The 19,836-nt window shown below is 33.0% G+C and overlaps 3 protein-coding genes and 1 non-coding gene across 4 annotated transcripts; 2 read left to right on the top strand and 2 right to left on the bottom strand.

Moving 5' to 3' along the window:
• Positions 1,543-3,340, bottom strand: LOC104725607 ((+)-neomenthol dehydrogenase-like). Its single transcript, XM_010444281.1, has 4 exons — positions 3,125-3,340; positions 2,399-2,657; positions 2,093-2,287; positions 1,543-2,011 (listed from the first exon to the last, which is right to left on the bottom strand). Exons 1-4 carry the CDS (start codon positions 3,217-3,219, stop codon positions 1,616-1,618), a joined length of 945 nt encoding a protein of 314 aa, XP_010442583.1. The 5' UTR covers positions 3,220-3,340; the 3' UTR covers positions 1,543-1,615.
• Positions 9,791-12,552, top strand: LOC104725608 (calcium-binding mitochondrial carrier protein SCaMC-1-like). Its single transcript, XM_010444282.2, has 5 exons — positions 9,791-10,603; positions 11,043-11,279; positions 11,383-11,934; positions 12,023-12,113; positions 12,230-12,552. Exons 1-5 carry the CDS (start codon positions 10,144-10,146, stop codon positions 12,405-12,407), a joined length of 1,518 nt encoding a protein of 505 aa, XP_010442584.1. The 5' UTR covers positions 9,791-10,143; the 3' UTR covers positions 12,408-12,552.
• Positions 12,967-13,048, top strand: TRNAS-AGA. The gene has a single exon. It is a non-coding gene; the product is annotated as a tRNA-Ser (tRNA).
• Positions 14,331-19,477, bottom strand: LOC104725609 (respiratory burst oxidase homolog protein C-like). Its single transcript, XM_010444284.1, has 10 exons — positions 18,702-19,477; positions 18,454-18,610; positions 18,330-18,378; positions 18,121-18,234; positions 17,611-18,042; positions 16,928-17,529; positions 16,746-16,848; positions 16,583-16,656; positions 14,727-15,250; positions 14,331-14,625 (listed from the first exon to the last, which is right to left on the bottom strand). The coding sequence occupies exons 1-10, from the start codon at positions 19,276-19,278 to the stop codon at positions 14,516-14,518; spliced, it is 2,742 nt and encodes a 913-aa protein (XP_010442586.1). The 5' UTR covers positions 19,279-19,477; the 3' UTR covers positions 14,331-14,515.

Genomic DNA, 19,836 nt, shown 5'->3' on the forward strand with positions numbered 1-19,836 from the left:
GAAATCGAATTTGCACGAAAAAAAAAAAAAGAGAAATCGACTTTGAATCCAAACCGATTTTTTGTAAAAAGAATTGACTATTTTAGGATATATTTAAGTAAAAATCAAATTCGAACCGGAACTATTTATTAAATTTTTGTTTTAATATAATTTATATTTATAAGCTGAAAACCGGAAAATTGAACTGAATCCGAACCAAAACCGAAATGAACACCGCACACTTTTTTTAGCTCTTGAGTTAAAAAAAAAAAAATCAATTACATATAGAACAACATATCCAACAAGTCTATATTAACATTTTTGAAGTACATTTTGTGTTATGCCTTATTAGTTTTACTTATTTTGAATTTTTATTTACAACATTAACCCCTCAAAAATTTCCATAAATAGTATCACGACAGATTTTGTTTCCTAAATCTATATTAATATTTTTGAAGTATATTTGGTGTTTTACCCTTGAAGTTATATGTATTTAAAAACTTATTTACAAATTCAATCCCTAAAAACTTTCCAAAAATAATATCATTTCAGATTTTGTTTCATAAATATTTTACATTTCATTCCAACCAAAAATAAAAAACAGCAATCAATATTATATAGAAACATAAACTATGATATATTTTCCATTTTATTTTCCAAACCTATGAGTTTTGATTCTTAACGTAAGAAGAACTTCTAATTATTTAAATATTATAATTAATCTATATATATATAACTTTAATAAAATTTAAATTATTATAAATATGTAAAATTAAAAAAAATTAAAATACTATATAATGTGGTTATAAAAATGACATATTGGAATTAATAAAATATTATTAAATATGTGCTAACAGGGTTAAATTCTCATTTTATTATTTGCCAACACTATAAATATTATAATATCTGACATATAAAATCAATTTGTTTTACCTAAGATTGTATAAAATAATTAATTCATTAAGAAAAATGTGACTTAATCACATCATATAAATGACTTATTATGTATTTAGATCCCTTATTTTTTGTTATAATAATTAAAAATCGAAATAGAATCTCAAACACTAAACAAAACAAACTAAATATAATAAAAAATGGTCATATATTACAGGTTAAAAAATTAATATAAACATTTAGTCGCACAAGCGGCCGGAAAATTAGGTTATTTCTCTATTTATAAAACATCCAATATTTAACAAACAAATAAAATATAAAATATAAATAATAATAAAACTATATGCATGCGGTGTACCGCGGGTTAAAATCTAGTTTGTTAATATGATCAAAAACTTCAACAAAACATAAAAAGTACTATATATTTGGAATTTAACATAACTGATTGTAAGAGCATTCATAATCATATCTGAATTTACAAAAAAAGTGCTAATGAACATAAAACAAGATTAATATTTATTTTTAAAAAGGGTCAATTATATCACTAAGAACATATTTATAAACTAAAACAATGACCACAATCACAAAGACACACAAAAAAAAGGAAAAGAAAGAAGAGAAGAATCTAAAGATATGTGTATAAATCAATGTTTTATTTTTTTTGCATATCAACTTTTGTATCTTGAGCAATCAAACTAAAAAGAAAACTAACTTCAAAATAAACTCTTGTAGAACGTTCTCTTTAGAAATTGATCTCACGTCTCTCGGCAAAGAACTTTCCTGTGATAGCTTGATCAGGAAGCAATGCAAGCCAGACTCCAGTGTCAGCTCCATCTTCTGCTGAGATGTTCCCTGCATAACCCGTCATTGCGGTTTTAACCCAACCGGGACAAAAGCAGTTTGCATATATCTTCTCTCCATCTGGTCTCTCTGATAGTTCTTTAGCTAGCACTCTTGTGTATGCGTTCACCGCCATCTTTGAAACAGAATAGTCTGTGAAAGAATGTGGCCAACCTCCAGATTCCCATGTTCCTTCTTCCACTTGTTTCAAAAACTCCGAGACTGTTTCGTCAACGATTTCTTCTGTTAGAGAGTCCACATCCATAAGCTTAGCTCTCACCGCTTCATTCTCAAGTTTCTGTTGAAGAGAATTAGGTTTTAAAAAAATTGTTGTTACACAATGTTAGAGGAATAAAGATTGAGTTAGAGAAGTATGTACACTGTGTCGGCCTTTTAATCTACCAAGCCTTGAGGTTACATTGACAATACGAGCACCTTGACAAGCATGTCTCATCAATGGAATCATAGCTGTGATTATGTTCTTGGTGCCATAGTAGTTGGTAGATATAACCATATTTGAGAACTCAACCGAGTTACCTGATCCAACATTGTAGTTTACTCCTGCGTTATTTATCTGCATGACCAAAAATCATATTTCACATCATAACTCATGAGGTGACAAGCCTATATATATATCATCAAACTCAAAAGTGATATGAATTAATGAACAAAGGAATCAACTTACTAAAACATCAATACATTCATATTTTTCTTTAATCCAGTTGCAAAAATCTTGAATTGAGGAAGGGTCCAAGATATCGAGACGGTGGAAATCAACATTGAATCCACCTTCTTGAAGGATCTTGGCGGCTTCGACGCCTACATTCTCGTCTCTAGATGTTAGGATAACTGTTAATCCATGTCCGGCCAATTGTCTCACCATCTCAAATCCTATCCCTCTATTTGCACCTGTTACCACCGCCACGGTTTCAGAGGTCCACCACCTATACATATATATACAATCCCCCAGTCAAGAATAAAACCAATTTTTGTTTAAGGATTAAAGAGAATAACTAAAATCATGACCCTTATTTTATAACATGCATGGATCAACTGAATCTCTTATTATCAAATGTACTAGAAAAATGTATTCAAACTTCCAACGAGAGTTATTAGGGAAACACAAAAGAGATATCAAATGACAAAAATGTAATGGAAACAAAAATCACAGCATGCATGTTTTCAACGATGATTTAGTTTTACCCTATACAATCACACCTAGACGTATTTTTTACTCACGATTGAAGGACACAAAAATAAAAAAAAATAAAAAAATATACGCGCAAATTATGTAAAATAATAACATATCTATAAGCGTGACAAAGATCATCTATCAACACATAAAATATTTCACCAAAATTATAAAAAACCAAATAGTTCTTAATTTATAAGAAAATGAAATTGTTGATACCTCTGATGATCGGAGTAGGGAATAGTACGAAGGAGGGAGATCTCTTGGAGTCTCTTCTCTCGTTTCTCTTTCGATTTGTCTTTGCTTCCAACCATCTTCTTGCTCTCCGTTACTCTCTTTCAAGATTCTGAGTTTATATTTTTCTTGATATAGATTCTAAGTTTGTATTTTTTTCGATTTGAATTGTAGGGAGAGGAGGCACAAACACAAAGAGCTTCGTCGTCGTTGTCATCTCCCTCTCAAAGTTTCTTCTCATCCTTTTTGTGGGTCAAAGGTCAATCCCTCCAATTTTTGCGCCAATTTTTTTTGTGACCTCTCATTTCATATTCATAATGTTCCTATTTTTAGTTGTAGAATCTGTTTCTTGGAACATAATTAATTTAGCTGGAGCCTAGAGTAAACTTTATACGAACCAAAGTTAATTTTGTATCATTTGTTATTGTTTATTTGATCGTTTGGTTTCGTGAGCTCAGTCCTTATTAAAGAGTCTCAGGATGAGTGTATGACTCTCACATGTCACGTTGCATCCTCTCACTTTGGTCTAATTTGTCTAAAACTCTTGAGCCTCCAAAACATATATACATCCAATTTCTCTACAAAAAAATCAAGGCCTATCTATTTGTATTGAAAAAAAAAGAAAAAAAAAAAGCTTATTCAAGATTATTTTTGAGTTTTACAAATCCATAAATCAATAAAAAGTTTGCGGTGGTTGTTTTTTCTTTTTGTAAACTACTACAACACTAGCTTGTGATTGGTATTAGAATGTTATAAACCTGATTGCGTTTATAAATTTAAACAAGTTTGAAAGTAAATCACATTTTACAAAACAGACGATTTTCAAATAATTGCATAGGTTAAAAGCAATGATTTTTTTTTTTATTAGGTTCCGTCAAGAAAAAAAGAAAAAAAAAAAGAGTTATATAATAATGCTATGTGGTCAAGAGAGGGCCACGACAAGTAATAGGCCCATTAATGGATCCATAAGTACCACTTTTGTTCGCCGCGACAAGAGAGAAAACAACAAAATGGCTAGCCGGAAAGCTCTGTTTAACGTTCACCGGATCATTCGTTCCACCGCCATCGTTGGCCGGAGCTCCGTCATTCCTACCGCCACAAACCGGACGTATCCTGTTAATTTCCGGTAATCTTAATTCTTTCTCTCCACCGTAATAATGATCTTTAATGTTCGTGTGAACAAGTCTGAAGTTTTAGGAATTTGATATATTTTATAGGAATGGAGTTGATTTAGGGACGAGGTTCTTCTGTGTGTCACCCCAGAATTTTGATATTGATCTCTTCTGTGTATCAACTGTGGGTTCGATACAAATAAAGATATATGTTAGTATAATTGTTTAGCTCAGCTGATAACGTTTATGTTTACATCTTTGTCTACTAAAAATCGAATCACGTTCAATGAATAACACAACTCTCTCATTTACCAACAGGCCACACCAACATATTCATTAGATTTGTAAAGAACTTGTGTATACATATATATATCTTCTAAAGAGTATGTATTTTTTTTTACCATGCAATAACGTTTTCTAGAAAGTATATACAAATTTATGTACTTCTCTATAATTTTGAATTTTGTAGCTCCTCTATAAAGTATGATTTTTTTTTTCTCTAGTTTTGAAATTGTAAAAAATAAAGGAACTAATTATAATTATCAACTAGATCAGAATCCGTGGTACACCGCGGGACAAATTTTTATTTTACTTTTTATAAATATTATCTATATACTATTGAAATATAATTAAGTTTGTTGTCTAATTATATTCAAAAATTTATATATCTCTCATCATGAATAAAAATTAATAATATGTGTATAAGTGAATGATATTATGTTATTTTATGTATATAAAAACTAATAGTATACACAATTTTGTACCTAATTTCTGTCCATTTAGTAATCATTGTTTACTTAAAACATAAGTGTAATTTTTAAGTTTAAAATTATGTATATATTTTTTTGACCCAGAAAAAGGATTAAAAACGTTATTATATTGGAATAATACTTTTTTAAGTTATTGTTGTAATGACTTTGTTTGTGTCATTGTTTTCTCTACTATTGGATCATATTTTACTTGCTAGACTTAAATGGGCTTGCAAAATTTTAAGAAAAAACAAAAAATAAATGAAATTGAGTAAAAGACAAAGAAACAAAGTTTGACGTTCATTCCAGTTTTGTTCTTCCTTTCATATTCCACCTACATAGAAAAAAAAGAAACAAAAAACCTAATTTATTGCGCCAAGTAAAAGATCGATTAAAGAGCAAATGAAGCTGCCGTTAAATACACGAAGAAGGTTTTATTGTAAGATCTCTGTGATTTTGCTGTGGTAAGATGTGAGGTGAGATGATAGCAAGTAGAATTATTTATACTGGTGTGTAGAGTATCGTGATAAAGGATAGTAGTTAAAGTAATCTTTGGTGGCCAAGTAGAAGATCGATGTCTAATTTAATTGAGCTATTTTTTGTTTGTTCACATTAAATGTGAGTCTCAATGGTAGTAATAAGGAAGACATTGATAATTTTCTTTCTTATTACGTCGTTGGGATATCTTGTCATTTTTATTAAGGAATTTAACATTCAATAACAAAGGAAGTTGTATATACAGCGATGGTTTTTAAGGTAAGTTAAATCATGTCTCTTCTAATAATTTGTCTTTGATTGAACTACAAATAAAGATGTCGTTTATATTGCAATTAAGGATATCATTTATATTGCATTTATTATCTAGATTTTATGTAATTTGTTTTTAGGCCTATATGCAAAATGAGATGTGGGGAAAAACATACGGAGGCCCTTAAAAATAAGGGCATCAATTATTATCAAACATATGCCCATAAAAATGAATAGAAAGTAGATTTTAACCCGCGGTACACCGTGGGATAACTTTTTCTAAAACAAAAATATTTTTAAGTTTTATTTATTTATTAATTTTATTTGTTTTATTTAGTGCTTGAAATCATATAATTATATTTGATTGTTAATTCTATGATTTAACCCGTGGTACACCATGATTTTTTTATATATATAAGTGTCATTTTCACTGTTCTAATTTTGTATATATATATATGTGAGTAAGATTGAGTTATTATGCTCTATATTATTATTGTAAACGGTTAATATACACCAATATATATATAACATAATATTATTATTCATGGAAACTATAAGAATGTTATTTTATGTATGTGTATATATAAACTTATACTTGTGGGTTTTTTTAATTATTTGTATTTCTAAAAAACCCTATATTAATTTACTGTCTAATACCACTAATTCCATAACTTAATACTTTCATATAAATAAAATGTTCACTAATAATAGTTGTATCATTGTATTGAATTGATTGAATAACAAAAAAAGAGTTGACCAAAACCAAACTTCAAAATCTAGTGATGTATGAGAAATAAAATAAAATACACAAAGAAACAAATAACCAAACTTCAACTCCAATACATGTACCGCGGGTTAACACCCTTCAGCTTCTTGTCTGTATTCATCCATTTAGAAAGATGATACCGTTTGAGCTTTGATTATTATCCTCACCATCTTTGATTTTAAGAGTAATAACTTACTAATCATCCCTCATTTCAAAATTGAGCTGTTTAGTTGGCTTTTTCGCTTCAAGCATCTCTTCTCCCCGATGTTTACGACTTGACTAATCAAGTCTAGAAATAAAAAATTATATTATTAGTTGTAAACGATAATTTGGCTAGTAAATAGTAATATAGATCTGCACTGTTACAGTTTTTGATCAAATATACCTACCAGTCAACATGTTTTAGATCATCACTCATAAGTATGGATCTTCACACTCTAAAGTAAAAAAATTATAAACAAACAACATTAGAGACGACGACAAAATGTAAATATGAGAAGTAATAGTATGACATGGTTACAGGAAATAAGAAGAACTAGGAAAGAAAAGAAAACCTTTTTTGCAGCCAAACTGAACATCATATCTATTAGAAAGACAAATGTAGTAGCCATTGGAGTAATTTAATTTGTTTGCTTTTGCTATAGAGAAACAGTTTATTGTGTTTGGTGAAGGGCCTGACTGATTCAAACGCTGCGGTTGCGGTTGCGGTTGCGGGAGATTGCGGAAGCGGACGATTGCGGTTTCAAGCGTTATTAAACGTTTTAAACGACTGGTTTAACGGTTTAAAATTGGTGCGTCTGTGGGATATTTACGACTGGTTGACCAGCGGGTGCAATAGCGGTTGGAACATAATAAATGTGATATATAATATATAAATATTTAAAAACACCAAAATTTTTATAAAACTTGATTTATAATTAAAATTTATTAAAAAATACTAAAATAATTATTCAAAAAACAAATAAATTTCATATTGAAATACTTATTCTTTTATGCATTTGGCTTTTCACCAAAAATTTAATCAAGTAATTTGATAAATAACAAAACATATGCTTTAGATCGTAAATCTTGTCTCTTTTCTCTTAGATCGTGGGTCAGTAGTTGCATCGGTAGGAATGGTCAAGTGAGAGTTGAGAAGAGTCATTGGTGATTTGTTTCAATATTTTTCACAAATAATCTTATTTTCTTAAATTTCTGATGAATTATTATATTTATTTAGATTTTTTTGAACTTATGTGCGATGTGCCATTAAATTTACAACAAGTTTTCCGGCTTATTGTTAATTGGAATATTATTTTGTTTTAATTGTTTATTTTATAATCTCTGCAATCGTATCCGTACTTCATTTTCTCCCATCTTTAATGAGTAAATTAGTTAGATAGAAGATATAACAAAAAAAAATTTCATTATCATTGATTTCTTTCAAGTTTTTTTACAAAAAAAAAAAAATTCCAACCGCAATCACCCACAACCGCAAACGCTTGCGGGAAGCAGCTTTTGAAATTCAGTAGTTTGAAGCTATTGGGAACAATTATGAGCGATTGGGAGCGGTTTGTGTGATTAGGTTTAATCGCTAGCAACCGCTACCATCCACAAACGTAACGTTTACGGGAGGTAACGGGAAAAACCTTATATGATGCGAGTTAGACTATTTATAGTTATTTCATTATTTGAGAAGATTGTAGTGTTTAGGGTTTTCCTTGATCAGTTATCGAAAATCGTGAAGAGCACGTAAAAAGTATCTTCGACATATTAAAATTTTGGAAAAGTTTGAATATAATTTAGAAATTAGTAAATGAAATATGCTAGTAGTTATGAGTGTGAGTGTATATTACCAATTGTATAATCGAAGAAAATATCCTTGAAGCTATAGTATATCATTCCCGATTTTTATGTTAGTTTAGTTAATCTAGTTTAACTTTTTTTTCCAGAGAAATCTCAATTAAACATATTGACATAACTGTCATCTAAATATAAGGGAAGATACAATTAAGTGAAGATACAAAATTTAGAATTCTCTGCGTAATAAATTATTAAATCAATCCGATTCACTTGTTAATATCATTTTCCTTTTTTTCCAGAAAAATCTTACCAAAAGAGATTAACTATTCATAAATATATATATATATATATATATATATATATATTTATATATCATCGAAATATAAGAAAATATATCGTTTAATGAAGATCCAAGTTGGTGACAAAAGAAAATAAAATAAATGAAGATCTACAATTGCAAATTTTGGTATATTTAGTAACCAAAATTTTTAGGGATTAACTTTGTAAATAAATACTATAGGGATTAACTTTGTAAATAACTTTGTAAATAAATACTATAGGGATTAACTTTGTAAATAACTTTGTAAATAAATACTATAGGGGTAAATAACTTTGTAAATAAATAACCCAAAATGTACTTCAAAAATGTATATATAGATTAATTTGAGTTAAGTAGAACTGTTTATTTTAGGAAAATCTGTAGGAGTTAATTAAGTTGAAATATTATTTAAAAAGGCATAAACCAAAATGTAATTCAAAAATATTAATATAGATTAATTTAATGCAATGATATTAAATACTCAAACTTTACAAAATAGATTTAAATGGTAAAAACTGCGGTAAAAGCATTAAATATATATATATATATATATTGAATATGGAATGTGGTTTTTAATGTACAACCCTATAATATCGAGTATAGAGTATCATCATCATATAGTTGAAAAAACTTACGTTTTTTCATATTCTAAAATATGTTGGGACTTATAGAATAGAAGCTTATTTTCATATATTTTGCCTCAAAAAGTCTAGAAAATACTAAAACCATCTCTAGTACAACTTATAAAAACTCTTTAAAAAAATTAAACACCTCATTCCAACTTAAATCACTTAAACTTCCGACCTAGCTTAATCTCTTAAAAGAATTGCTTTTTCAATGTTTCATAATTATACCAAAGCACATCTTATTATGCCCCAATGAGTAACATTATTTTAAACATGTGATATTGAACACTAAAACTTTTTCAAATTTGGACCCATCATCACCTCAATTTATGCATGCTCCGGGTGGTGTGTCAAGAAAAATCTAGTCCCTCTTTGGACCTGTCAAGTGTCAACAATCACCAAAAAGATAAACCTTTCAGAAAAATAATATACTATGAATACGAACGAATAAAGGTGATTTTTGATTTTTTTTAAGCACATATTAATATATAGTGTATGCTAATTGTCTATACAAAGTTATAAATCAAATAATAATAATAATAAATCGTATTCACATAATAAATGAAGAATATCCCATGAGAATCTCAACTCCGCACCATTGAAGAGATTGGCCCCTTCTTCTTCTTCCTTCTTCTTCTACCTTTAGCTTCACCTGTATCATCAGCACAAATTCTCAATCCCTTCTTCAAATTTAGATCCTTTCTTATCCTTCTTCAATCTTTTGTATTCGATTCATCTCTCTTCACTCGAATAACGGATTTGAGATTCTCTCTCTAACGTTACGGGTTTTGTAAATGGTGAGCGGTTTGGTAGATTCATTGCAGATCTGAACAAGACGATGATGTGATCACAAACCCAGAAACGAAAAATCTGATCTTTTTTCAATTCTGATTCGTTTTGATCATGTCGACGACGACGACTCACGGCGTGGAGCATGTTGGTTTACCGACGAAGAAAATGGAAGCGACGAAATCGAAACAGGGATCATGTTGTAACCCGGTTAAGAAACCCGGACCGGTTTCAATGGATCATGTTCTCTTAGCTCTCCGCGAGACGAGGGAGGAGCGTGATTTGCGAATCAGGAGCTTGTTCAATTTCTTTGATTCTGAGAATGTTGGTTACTTGGAATGTGCTCAAATCGAGAAAGGGTTGTGTGCGCTTCAAATCCCGAGTGGATATAAATACGCTAAGGAGTTGTTTAGGGTTTGTGATGCGAACAGAGACGGGCGTGTTGATTATAATGAGTTTCGTAGATATATGGATGATAAGGAGCTTGAGCTGTATAGAATATTTCAAGCTATTGATGTTGAGCATAATGGTTGCATTTCTCCTGAGGGTCTCTGGGACTCGCTCGTTAAGGCCGGTATAGTTACAGATTCTTTATGCTCTGAGTATCATTGTATGTTAAGCTGATGATCTGCTTTGAGTTAGATCATTGTAGGTTGATAAGGTTGTGCTAGTTTATATGTATGTATGGATCATTAGTTAAGATGAGACTCTTGTGAATCTGAGTGGTTATGTAAATCAGAATTTGTTTATAGTTTTTGGTTCTTTTTGTGTATCTATGAAGTTTGAGTATTGTTGTACTTATGAAAACTTCCTACGGATGTGTATTGGTTTCATTTGGTGTACCATAGTTAACTACCTCATTTCTGTGCATTTAAGAATAAGGCTTGTTAATATACATCTATTAGCTCAGATCCTGTCTCAGTTCTATGCGTAGATATTGAAACTATTGACCACCGCTTTTGTGTTTATGCTCTGTTTTCGTCCTATAAGCCACAACAGTTTCTATTTTGCAGGGATTGAGATAAATGATGAGGAGTTAGCTCGTTTTGTGGAACATGTTGATAAGGACAATGATGGAATCATTATGTTTGAAGAATGGAGGGATTTTCTTTTGCTGTACCCACATGAAGCTACCATTGAAAATATATACCACCATTGGGAAAGAGTATGCCTTGTTGATATTGGAGAACAAGCTGTTATTCCACAAGGCATTAGCAAACACGTAAAGAGGAGCAACTATTTCATCGCAGGTGTACTTCCTTTCCTTGATTGTTAGGAGCTTATTTTCTCTGAACAACGTAAAAAAGATTTGGTTTTGAAGTTTTTTTTGACAATGAAATAGTACTGTCGCAGGTGGCATAGCCGGTGCAGCATCTAGGACGGCAACTGCACCTCTAGATCGCTTAAAAGTTCTATTGCAAATTCAGAAAACTGATGCTAAAATCCGAGAAGCCATAAAGATGATATGGAAACAGGACGGGGTTCGCGGGTTTTTCAGAGGTAATGGGTTGAATATTGTGAAGGTAGCACCAGAGAGTGCCATCAAGTTCTATGCATATGAGCTTTTCAAAAACGCTATTGGTGAAAACATGGGTGAAGACAAAGCGGATATAGGCACAACCGCTAGGCTTTTTGCTGGAGGTATGGCTGGTGCAGTGGCTCAAGCCTCTATATACCCTTTGGATCTTGTGAAAACTCGGTTGCAGACTTGCACGAGCCAAGCTGGTGTTGTTGTTCCTAAGCTTGGAACACTCACCAAAGACATATTGGTTCATGAGGGTCCACGCGCCTTTTACAAAGGTCTTTTCCCTTCTCTTCTTGGGATTATTCCTTATGCGGGTATCGACCTTGCTGCATATGAGAAATTAAAGGACTTGTCCCGGACATATATTCTTCAGGACGCCGGTAAATCTCTTAGTTTCTCTATCTTTTTGTTCTGTCTAAATCTGCTTGAACGTAGACTCATAAAACTGGTCTCGGGTTTGGTCTTCAGAACCAGGTCCGCTTGTGCAACTTGGATGCGGAACAATCTCAGGAGCTCTTGGAGCAACCTGTGTTTATCCTTTGCAGGTCGTGAGAACAAGGTAATTCCATGGCCTATATGCGTATCCTTCTCTCTCTCTCTCTTCAAACACAAACTCCATACACAAGCATATATCAGTTCTTGTGGGAATATGACATACATGTTACTGTGACACAGAATGCAAGCAGAACGGGAAAGGACCTCGATGTCTGGAGTATTCAGGAGGACAATAAGTGAAGAAGGTTACAAAGCACTCTACAAAGGGCTTCTACCGAACCTTCTAAAGGTTGTTCCTGCTGCCAGCATTACATATATGGTTTACGAAGCTATGAAAAAGAGTCTAGAACTTGATTGATTAGTGGCTTCACTTGATTTTGATATTGACGAAAGAGTGGGAATAATAAAGGAGAACCTATAAAAACTAGGTTATTTTTAACATACATAAATTCTTCTAAACATCATTTGTATGAGATAAATACTACTATAATATTCTTGTTTCCCCCCCCAAACTTTTAATGTCAAGTGTAGAAAGCTCTCTTTACTTTAGAGATGAGAAAATTGTAGTGCTCCTTCTTGACTTTTGTTTTGATGGTTCCAATTGTGATCAATAAGGCAAAATAATAATAGAGGTTCTTGTCTTGGGATATATTTTGGTTTAGTGGAGAGTGAAAGCAAGTTAGGTAGCGTCTTGTCATTTTTTGTGTTGAATTACTTTACTGAATAGACCATCTTCTCGTTCTGGTTTGGTTTCGACTCTATATAAAGAATTAAAGATCATCAAGAAAAATGAGAATAGTATTCAAGAAATAGTTTTGGGAAACACCAAAATAAATGAGAAAAGCTTGGAAAACGATACAGTGTAGTAAATTGATTTGAACTAATAAATAAATTTCGTATGATTTAGTGGCATCGAAGTGGACGTGCCGGAGTGGTTATCGGGCATGACTAGAAATCATGTGGGCTTTGCCCGCGCAGGTTCGAATCCTGCCGTTCACGCTTTTTTCTTTATTTTACTTTTGTGCTCTTTAAAATATGTGAATTGCAAAATGAAGAATATTTTTGACTTTTAAGTGTGCTCTTGCATTACGTTGACCGAGCATAGTAGCAGTCACTAGTCATATCTTAAAAAAACGTAACATATGTGAATTACAAAAAAAGTTTAAAAATGTATAGCAAAAAATTTCATATTCTGCTTTCTCCTACAATTATTTATAATTGATTTTTAAAAATTATCATAGCATGTGTATTAGCACTGATCAATACCAATTTTTTCTTTTGGTAGAAAGCGCAGTCAGTACCTAGTTCTAATATAAATTATTATTACATTTCTTCATCAAAAATATATTAAAAACTCACAATATATACATTATGAGACTGATCAATGATCAGTGACTAGAGACAGCGAAATTGAACATTTTGAATTTACTTTAAACCTTAATCAACGCTTAATCAGATTTTGAGAAGGAATCAAATGAGAATCCGAATCCTGGGGCTTCAAAATTGTGGATCTAGGGTTTATTAGAGATATAAAAAAAAAATGAAGAAGAAAAAGACAGATGTAAGAAAAAAAAGACTGCTTCCTTTCGACTACTTTTTGAGAATTAAACGGGCTACCCGTTTAATTTTGGGCATATCCGTTACGTTTGCGGATCCAAAAAAATGCATTCAGTTAAGTTTTTTTTTGTAATGTTATTAAACGGGTCACAGACTTAAATTTTTAAAACTGACCCGTTTAGGCCCGCGGACATCCTGCCCGTTTAAACATCACTACTGATCATAATTGCATATATATTTTGTTTTGGTTTGAGAACAACAACTACGTACGTTCAACTGAAGGATTTAATTAATATAAATCCAAACGGCCTTGTTTATGAACACGATATGTTTTAAAAGAATTACACTTTTAGTGTCACATAGTACTAACACTGCATGGAGAAACATATACTATTAAACTTCAAAAAGTTTCACTGTTTAAGGCTTAAAAAACTACTTTTTGTTTTTACTTCTCATTATTTCATTGGCAAGATCTATCTCTTTCAATTCTCGAGTTACTCTAAATTTACAAAAACGTGAATAAGATTTACAAAAGTTCTAGGGTTAAGTGATGACAAATACACAACAAAAGTTTGAGCCTTTGAACTTAACTCTCAACACTCCTATAAGTCTATAAAATATCGTCCCTTTTAAAACCTTTGCTTCTTTTTGCATCACTGTTTCAATATAATTAACGTTAATACACTTTCCAAAGATAACAAAACAATTTAAACATACGATCAAAAAGCTTAAAAACATAAATAGAAATCTACAGTCAAGAGAGTATATATATCTACACAAATATTAATTCTTTTAAAATAGCAAGGGAAGTGAAATGACGAGAAACATATATAACTCATGCTTCTTTCTTTTCTTTCTTGTTTATATGCCTTTTAACTCTGTCTCTCCTTTATAAACTCTGTGTCTCCTTTAGAAATTCTCTTTGTGGAAGGAGAATCTGGTGCTTGTCTTGTGGGTGAAATCTAAAGCTAAATGCCTTAGCTCCTTTGTCAATGCTGGTGCTCCACAGTAGAACACTCCTGTACATTTGTTTTTTTTTAATTATCATGTCGCATAATATGTATCATCTCTACTTATTATACTCCTACCAAATCAAGATTCTATGAAGATGTGAACTTACCAACTTTAGTGTTAGGATGATCCATGGCTATCCGTTTGTAAACATTTCTCCAATTAGGTTTAGCAAAATGGGACATAACTCTTGTTCCAGAGACAATGTCGACGCCGTTCTTTGCATGGTTTAGTGATTGAAGCATATGTATAAGTGCGGAACGAGCGTCTCCTTCTTCATAGACACTTGTACAATAATTATGCAACTCGATTACACGGTTGGTATCTCGTTCCGCCACTTCGTTCATTATGTTCTTGAACCAATCAAAAGAGCCTTGCTCACGCGTAACCCAGTAGAAGTAGGCTCTACGCGTCCTGAAACTCTCTTTCTTGTTACGTTGTGGTTCGCTTGTTCCGTTCTCCATTCGGTTAAGTTGGGCTTGTTCCTTGGCTTTGATGTTGTTGACAATGTCTTTGACGATACTGATCATCGGGGTGGCTCCAATCCCAAGACCAACCAGTAGAACCACCTCATACTTCTTGTAGTCTTGTGCTGGTGCACCGTAAGGACCATCGATCAAGACTTTCGGGAAGCTGTGCATGCAAAGTCATTGCTATTAGAAAATGTCACAATTCTATGATATATTGCTCAACAAGAGACTAACGTAGATAGCACACCCAATAGGCCAATATAAATAAATAAAAAAGCGACGACTAATTAGTTGGAAAGAAAATGTTTAATTAGTTCTCTCTATATATAAAGAAATAAAATAAAAAAATCTGGTCTTAGCCAAATAATATGTAAAAACTCTAAATATAAGTTTTTTGGTTTTAAGTTTTACAATTGTCTTTCAGACTTTCACATCAACATCTTAGAAATCCAATATATCATATTCGACGTTAGTTGGATCAAATAATGTATTTGACAATTTTAAATTACGTACGGCACAATATTAGATCTTTCTAGTTAATGCCATGTTCATCTCCTCTTGTGACTTTTCTTTTTCGTACACTCCAACTATATACGAAAATTTCGTAGCACCAAAAGAAAACACTTAAAAACAAAAAGAAAAGTTTCAAACTGGAATTCTTAAATGAATAGAACAGTAATCATATGCTTATCCAAACAAATTATTTTGGCATGTGACACTCAAAACCAAAACTAAATAGAATAATCATGCCTAACCAAGCATATTAAAACGAGCATGTGAACACTTAGAACCAAAACTAACTAAGAGTATTTATGCAAGTATATTCGTACACCTGGATCTGTACATATCTACATGAAAACATGTGTGATGTGCCCCCAAAACCAATATAGGAAACTACGTAGACCATTTAAAAAGTCAGCATCATCTTTAATATTTTTCTTTGATAAAATTAAAAAGGAACTTGATAAAGACATAAAGAAAATAAACCATATCGGCAATATAATTGACGTGATGCGAAATATTTATAAAACAAATGTAGAATGTTGACCTAGCACAATTTGTTTTTAAGGAAAAGGTTGAGAAATAGTAAGATATTGCAACACAAAGATTTACACGGTCACAAAAACCACATGGGTAAGCAAAAAGCACATCGTGCTTGCATGATATAACCAAATAATGCGTCTCAATCACCTAAAGATAAAATAGTGATATTTTGGTTAGGTACATGGTTTTTATTCTAGTTGAGGTCTCCCACCACTTATTTTAATGAATTAGGTACATTGTTTGAATTTGTTACCCCTTTTAAACACAAATACTTCAACAATGCTTTTCCTAAGTGGATATCACGTATTCACGATTCATGATTCATCCTCTCAAAAAAACCTTCTAGAGCCTAACCTCTCTCTAGCATGATTTAGTCATTTACGTGTAGGATTATGATAACGACGCATGGGATCACATTTTTCAAGATATAGTGGTTGGGATTATTACTTACTCGGGATTGTTTGCACCGTGCATCATGTCGGCTCTGAGTAGACCACTAACTCCTGCTGGAGGTGGCTTACACACCTGAGAACAACACACAAACCAAACCATTCATAACAAACTCTTTAAATTCAAAAAGATTGGTTAGTTAGAGACTTTATAGTAATAACAACCTCAGAGAAGACTCCTTTGAGTGCCCTTGTCCAATCCCCAAGAACTCTAATGTGAACACTTAGGTAGTCATCTTGTGGTGCAGCGGTGATTGAAAATGGATGCCTGCATCGAATCAAACACTTATTAGACACATATACAAGATAGCATTGCAAAGAAATATGAAGTTTGGTTTGGTAAGTACCATTCAAATGGAGATACAGCAGCACAGTTAACAAACATATATTGACCACTCTTGTATTTGAAGTTTTGAGGCCTTGACAAGTGTATTGCCAATACGTTTCCTGGATAAACTGCTACTTTCCTAATAGTCACGGCCTTGATGCTCGACCTGAACGCTCTTATCAACCTTTCACACGCATATAGAACCACTGGTACCACCAAATACATCCAGGTCGTTTTGTTGTGCCAGTCTCTTGTGAGATATAAGTAGTATCCATGAGCAACAAGAAGAATGTAGACTATGACGAACAAATGATGAGTGTACCAGAAGGCATTGAAGCTAGCTAGTTTCTTTAATGGTCCTGGAAGATAGTTTAGCTTCCCTCTTCTGAACCAAGGCGTAGCTAGTGTGAAAGCAATTGCCATTAACAGAACCATCACAAGTCCTGTTATACCTTCAATAGAGTTTACAAAATGCCAGTAGCTCTTTGGTTGCTCATCCCCAAAAAACTCTCTTAAAGGCCTATATGCATCTGGAGATGCTTCCAGTAGCCGTGGGAAGTCACACCCCAAATGTGCCCCAGCATGCAACGTTACTCCAATTATAATTCCCACCGCTATAACCTTAAAAAGATTTAAGCATTGGTTTTATTATTATAAGAAATTCAAAACAGAAAAGGTTTTAATTCAGGAATGTTTGTTTACCTTGTGGAAGTTGAGGTTGTCATCAAATGGGACAACAACACCCAACCTGGTCTTATTCCTAAGCCATGTGATGGTGTTTCTGCAAACAGGTAAGAGAATCAAAGCCATGTTCAGCTTAACTGTTTCTGCCGCACCTTTAGCTACGCAAACACAAATCCCCATCACTGGATAGACATGGCTATGCTGGTATTGTATATATTTGTAGATGAAGAGGATAGCCATAACAGTGAACCATAACGCAATAACCCAACATCTTTGCCAGTTGTCTAACACAAAGAATCTAAGACCACGGTACCATCGCTTCAACGGGTTGCGGTTAAACGTAGGCTTAAGCCTCTGACTCATCATATGACTCAGATTCTTTCTCTCCCCAGTACTCGTTATCACAGACTGTGTCGCCGCTTGCAAAAGCAGAGTCTCAAGACTCTCCAACTGTTTCAAGATTCACCATAAACTACTTCAAACTCCACCCATAAATCATAATATAGTCAAATCAAGCTTATCACTTACCATGATGTATCCTATATTGTCTGGATCTAGCTCTTCCATGATCAATGCTGCATATTCATCTGCTCTCTTCTGGATTGTAGATAGATTATTCGCAGAAGCACTAAGACTTATAATCTGTGGAACACATAGAGTTAAGATTGAAGCAGAGCCAACAAGACAAGAAACAGAGTTAACAGTGAAAACAGAGGAGAGGTAACTCTATATTATACCTCTCTAACTTCGTCTTCAGTAAGTCTACCATCAGCATCTTTATCCACCCTGCATTGTCAACACTTTCAGATTCACATTCCAGAGAACAGAAACTAAAAGAAACAAAAGAATCGGAAACAGTACATGTCAAAGAATGTTTTAAGACGAGAATCGAAGCTTTGATCATTAATCTGTTCCCAAAACTCCTTAAGTTGATCACCATCAATCACTTCTCCTGTTATATTCCTTCGTCTCGCCAATGCATCAAACAGTTCCAACGCAAAATCCTTCGAAGTCATCCCTACAACATTATCAAAACAAACATTCAAAATCAAATCTCAAAAAAGGCTAATAACAATTTTCAATGCTTGGATCAGTCTTAAGTCTTTTACCTATGCATTCTCCGAACTTTGTACGAAGAAGTAGTCCACCGGTAGTCGCGGTGATCTGATTAAACCGCTTCTCCACGGCAGACCAACCCGCGCCACCATCGGTCTTACTAATAAACTTAAGCCCTTTCAACGCTTGAGCCGCGGCGGATTTAGTCCGGTCTAACTTAGCCGGACGAGGTGGCTTTCTACCACCACCACCACCGCCACCACCAGAGACAGACGTCAAACGTTTAAGCTCGTGAGAAACAGAGGCTAAACGTTTCACAACCGTCGTTTTCTTCTCGAGACGGTTACGTTTAAGCAACGTGAGCTCGGGACTCTCTTCAACGCTAGATCCACCTTCCATTTTCAAACTGTGTACAGAGACTCTGTCGTCTTGTACATCTACCGTGAGGTCCACGTATGGTGCCGTACGTGTTCTCTGACTGTTCTCCGCCGCGAATCTTGAGTTAGTATTAGTCGCTGGTTTTTTATAGATCGGTGGTAGTTGACCACCGCCGCTCATCGGACCGCTGTTTCCGGATTCTGCATCGGAGTAATATCCTCCTCCTGATACTTCAAAGCTCACTCTCTGCATTCTTTTAAACACTTTCTACCTTGAGAAAAAAAAAATATCAAACAAGAAACTGAACACAATGATGAATTTTGTTCTCTGAAGATTTATGGAAATCTCTCTCTCTCTTTAATTTAGAGGAAATGTTGTAAACGTATTAACGTAGACAGAAACATTTTCCCGAGAAAAATGAGAGAAATATTTTCCGGGAAAACTCGTTGAAAGCTTCTCAGAGAAAAAGTTAAGTAATTTGAGAAGAGAATGAGAAAATGCGGATTTATATACATAGTGGAGGAGGACTGAGAGAAGAGAGACGTGGTCGGAGTTGCCCCACCAAATTTGTCATCTGTGATGGAAAAACATTACAAAAATAAAAAAAACAAAATGATTGATTGGGGTGTAACGTGCATTCGTAATGCAATACATTTAATAAAAACAAAGTATATTTATATATAACAAAGTTGAGTTAAGAAATAAAACAATAGTCCACGGGTTTTTAACAAGTCCATATCGAATGAATGTTTTTGGAACTTGTTTAAAAGAAAATTATAAAGTTGGAAGTCTAAAAGAATTATGTAACTA

This window comes from Camelina sativa, chromosome 11 (genome assembly GCF_000633955.1).
Source record: "Camelina sativa cultivar DH55 chromosome 11, Cs, whole genome shotgun sequence".
Classification (NCBI taxonomy): Eukaryota; Viridiplantae; Streptophyta; class Magnoliopsida; order Brassicales; family Brassicaceae; genus Camelina; species Camelina sativa.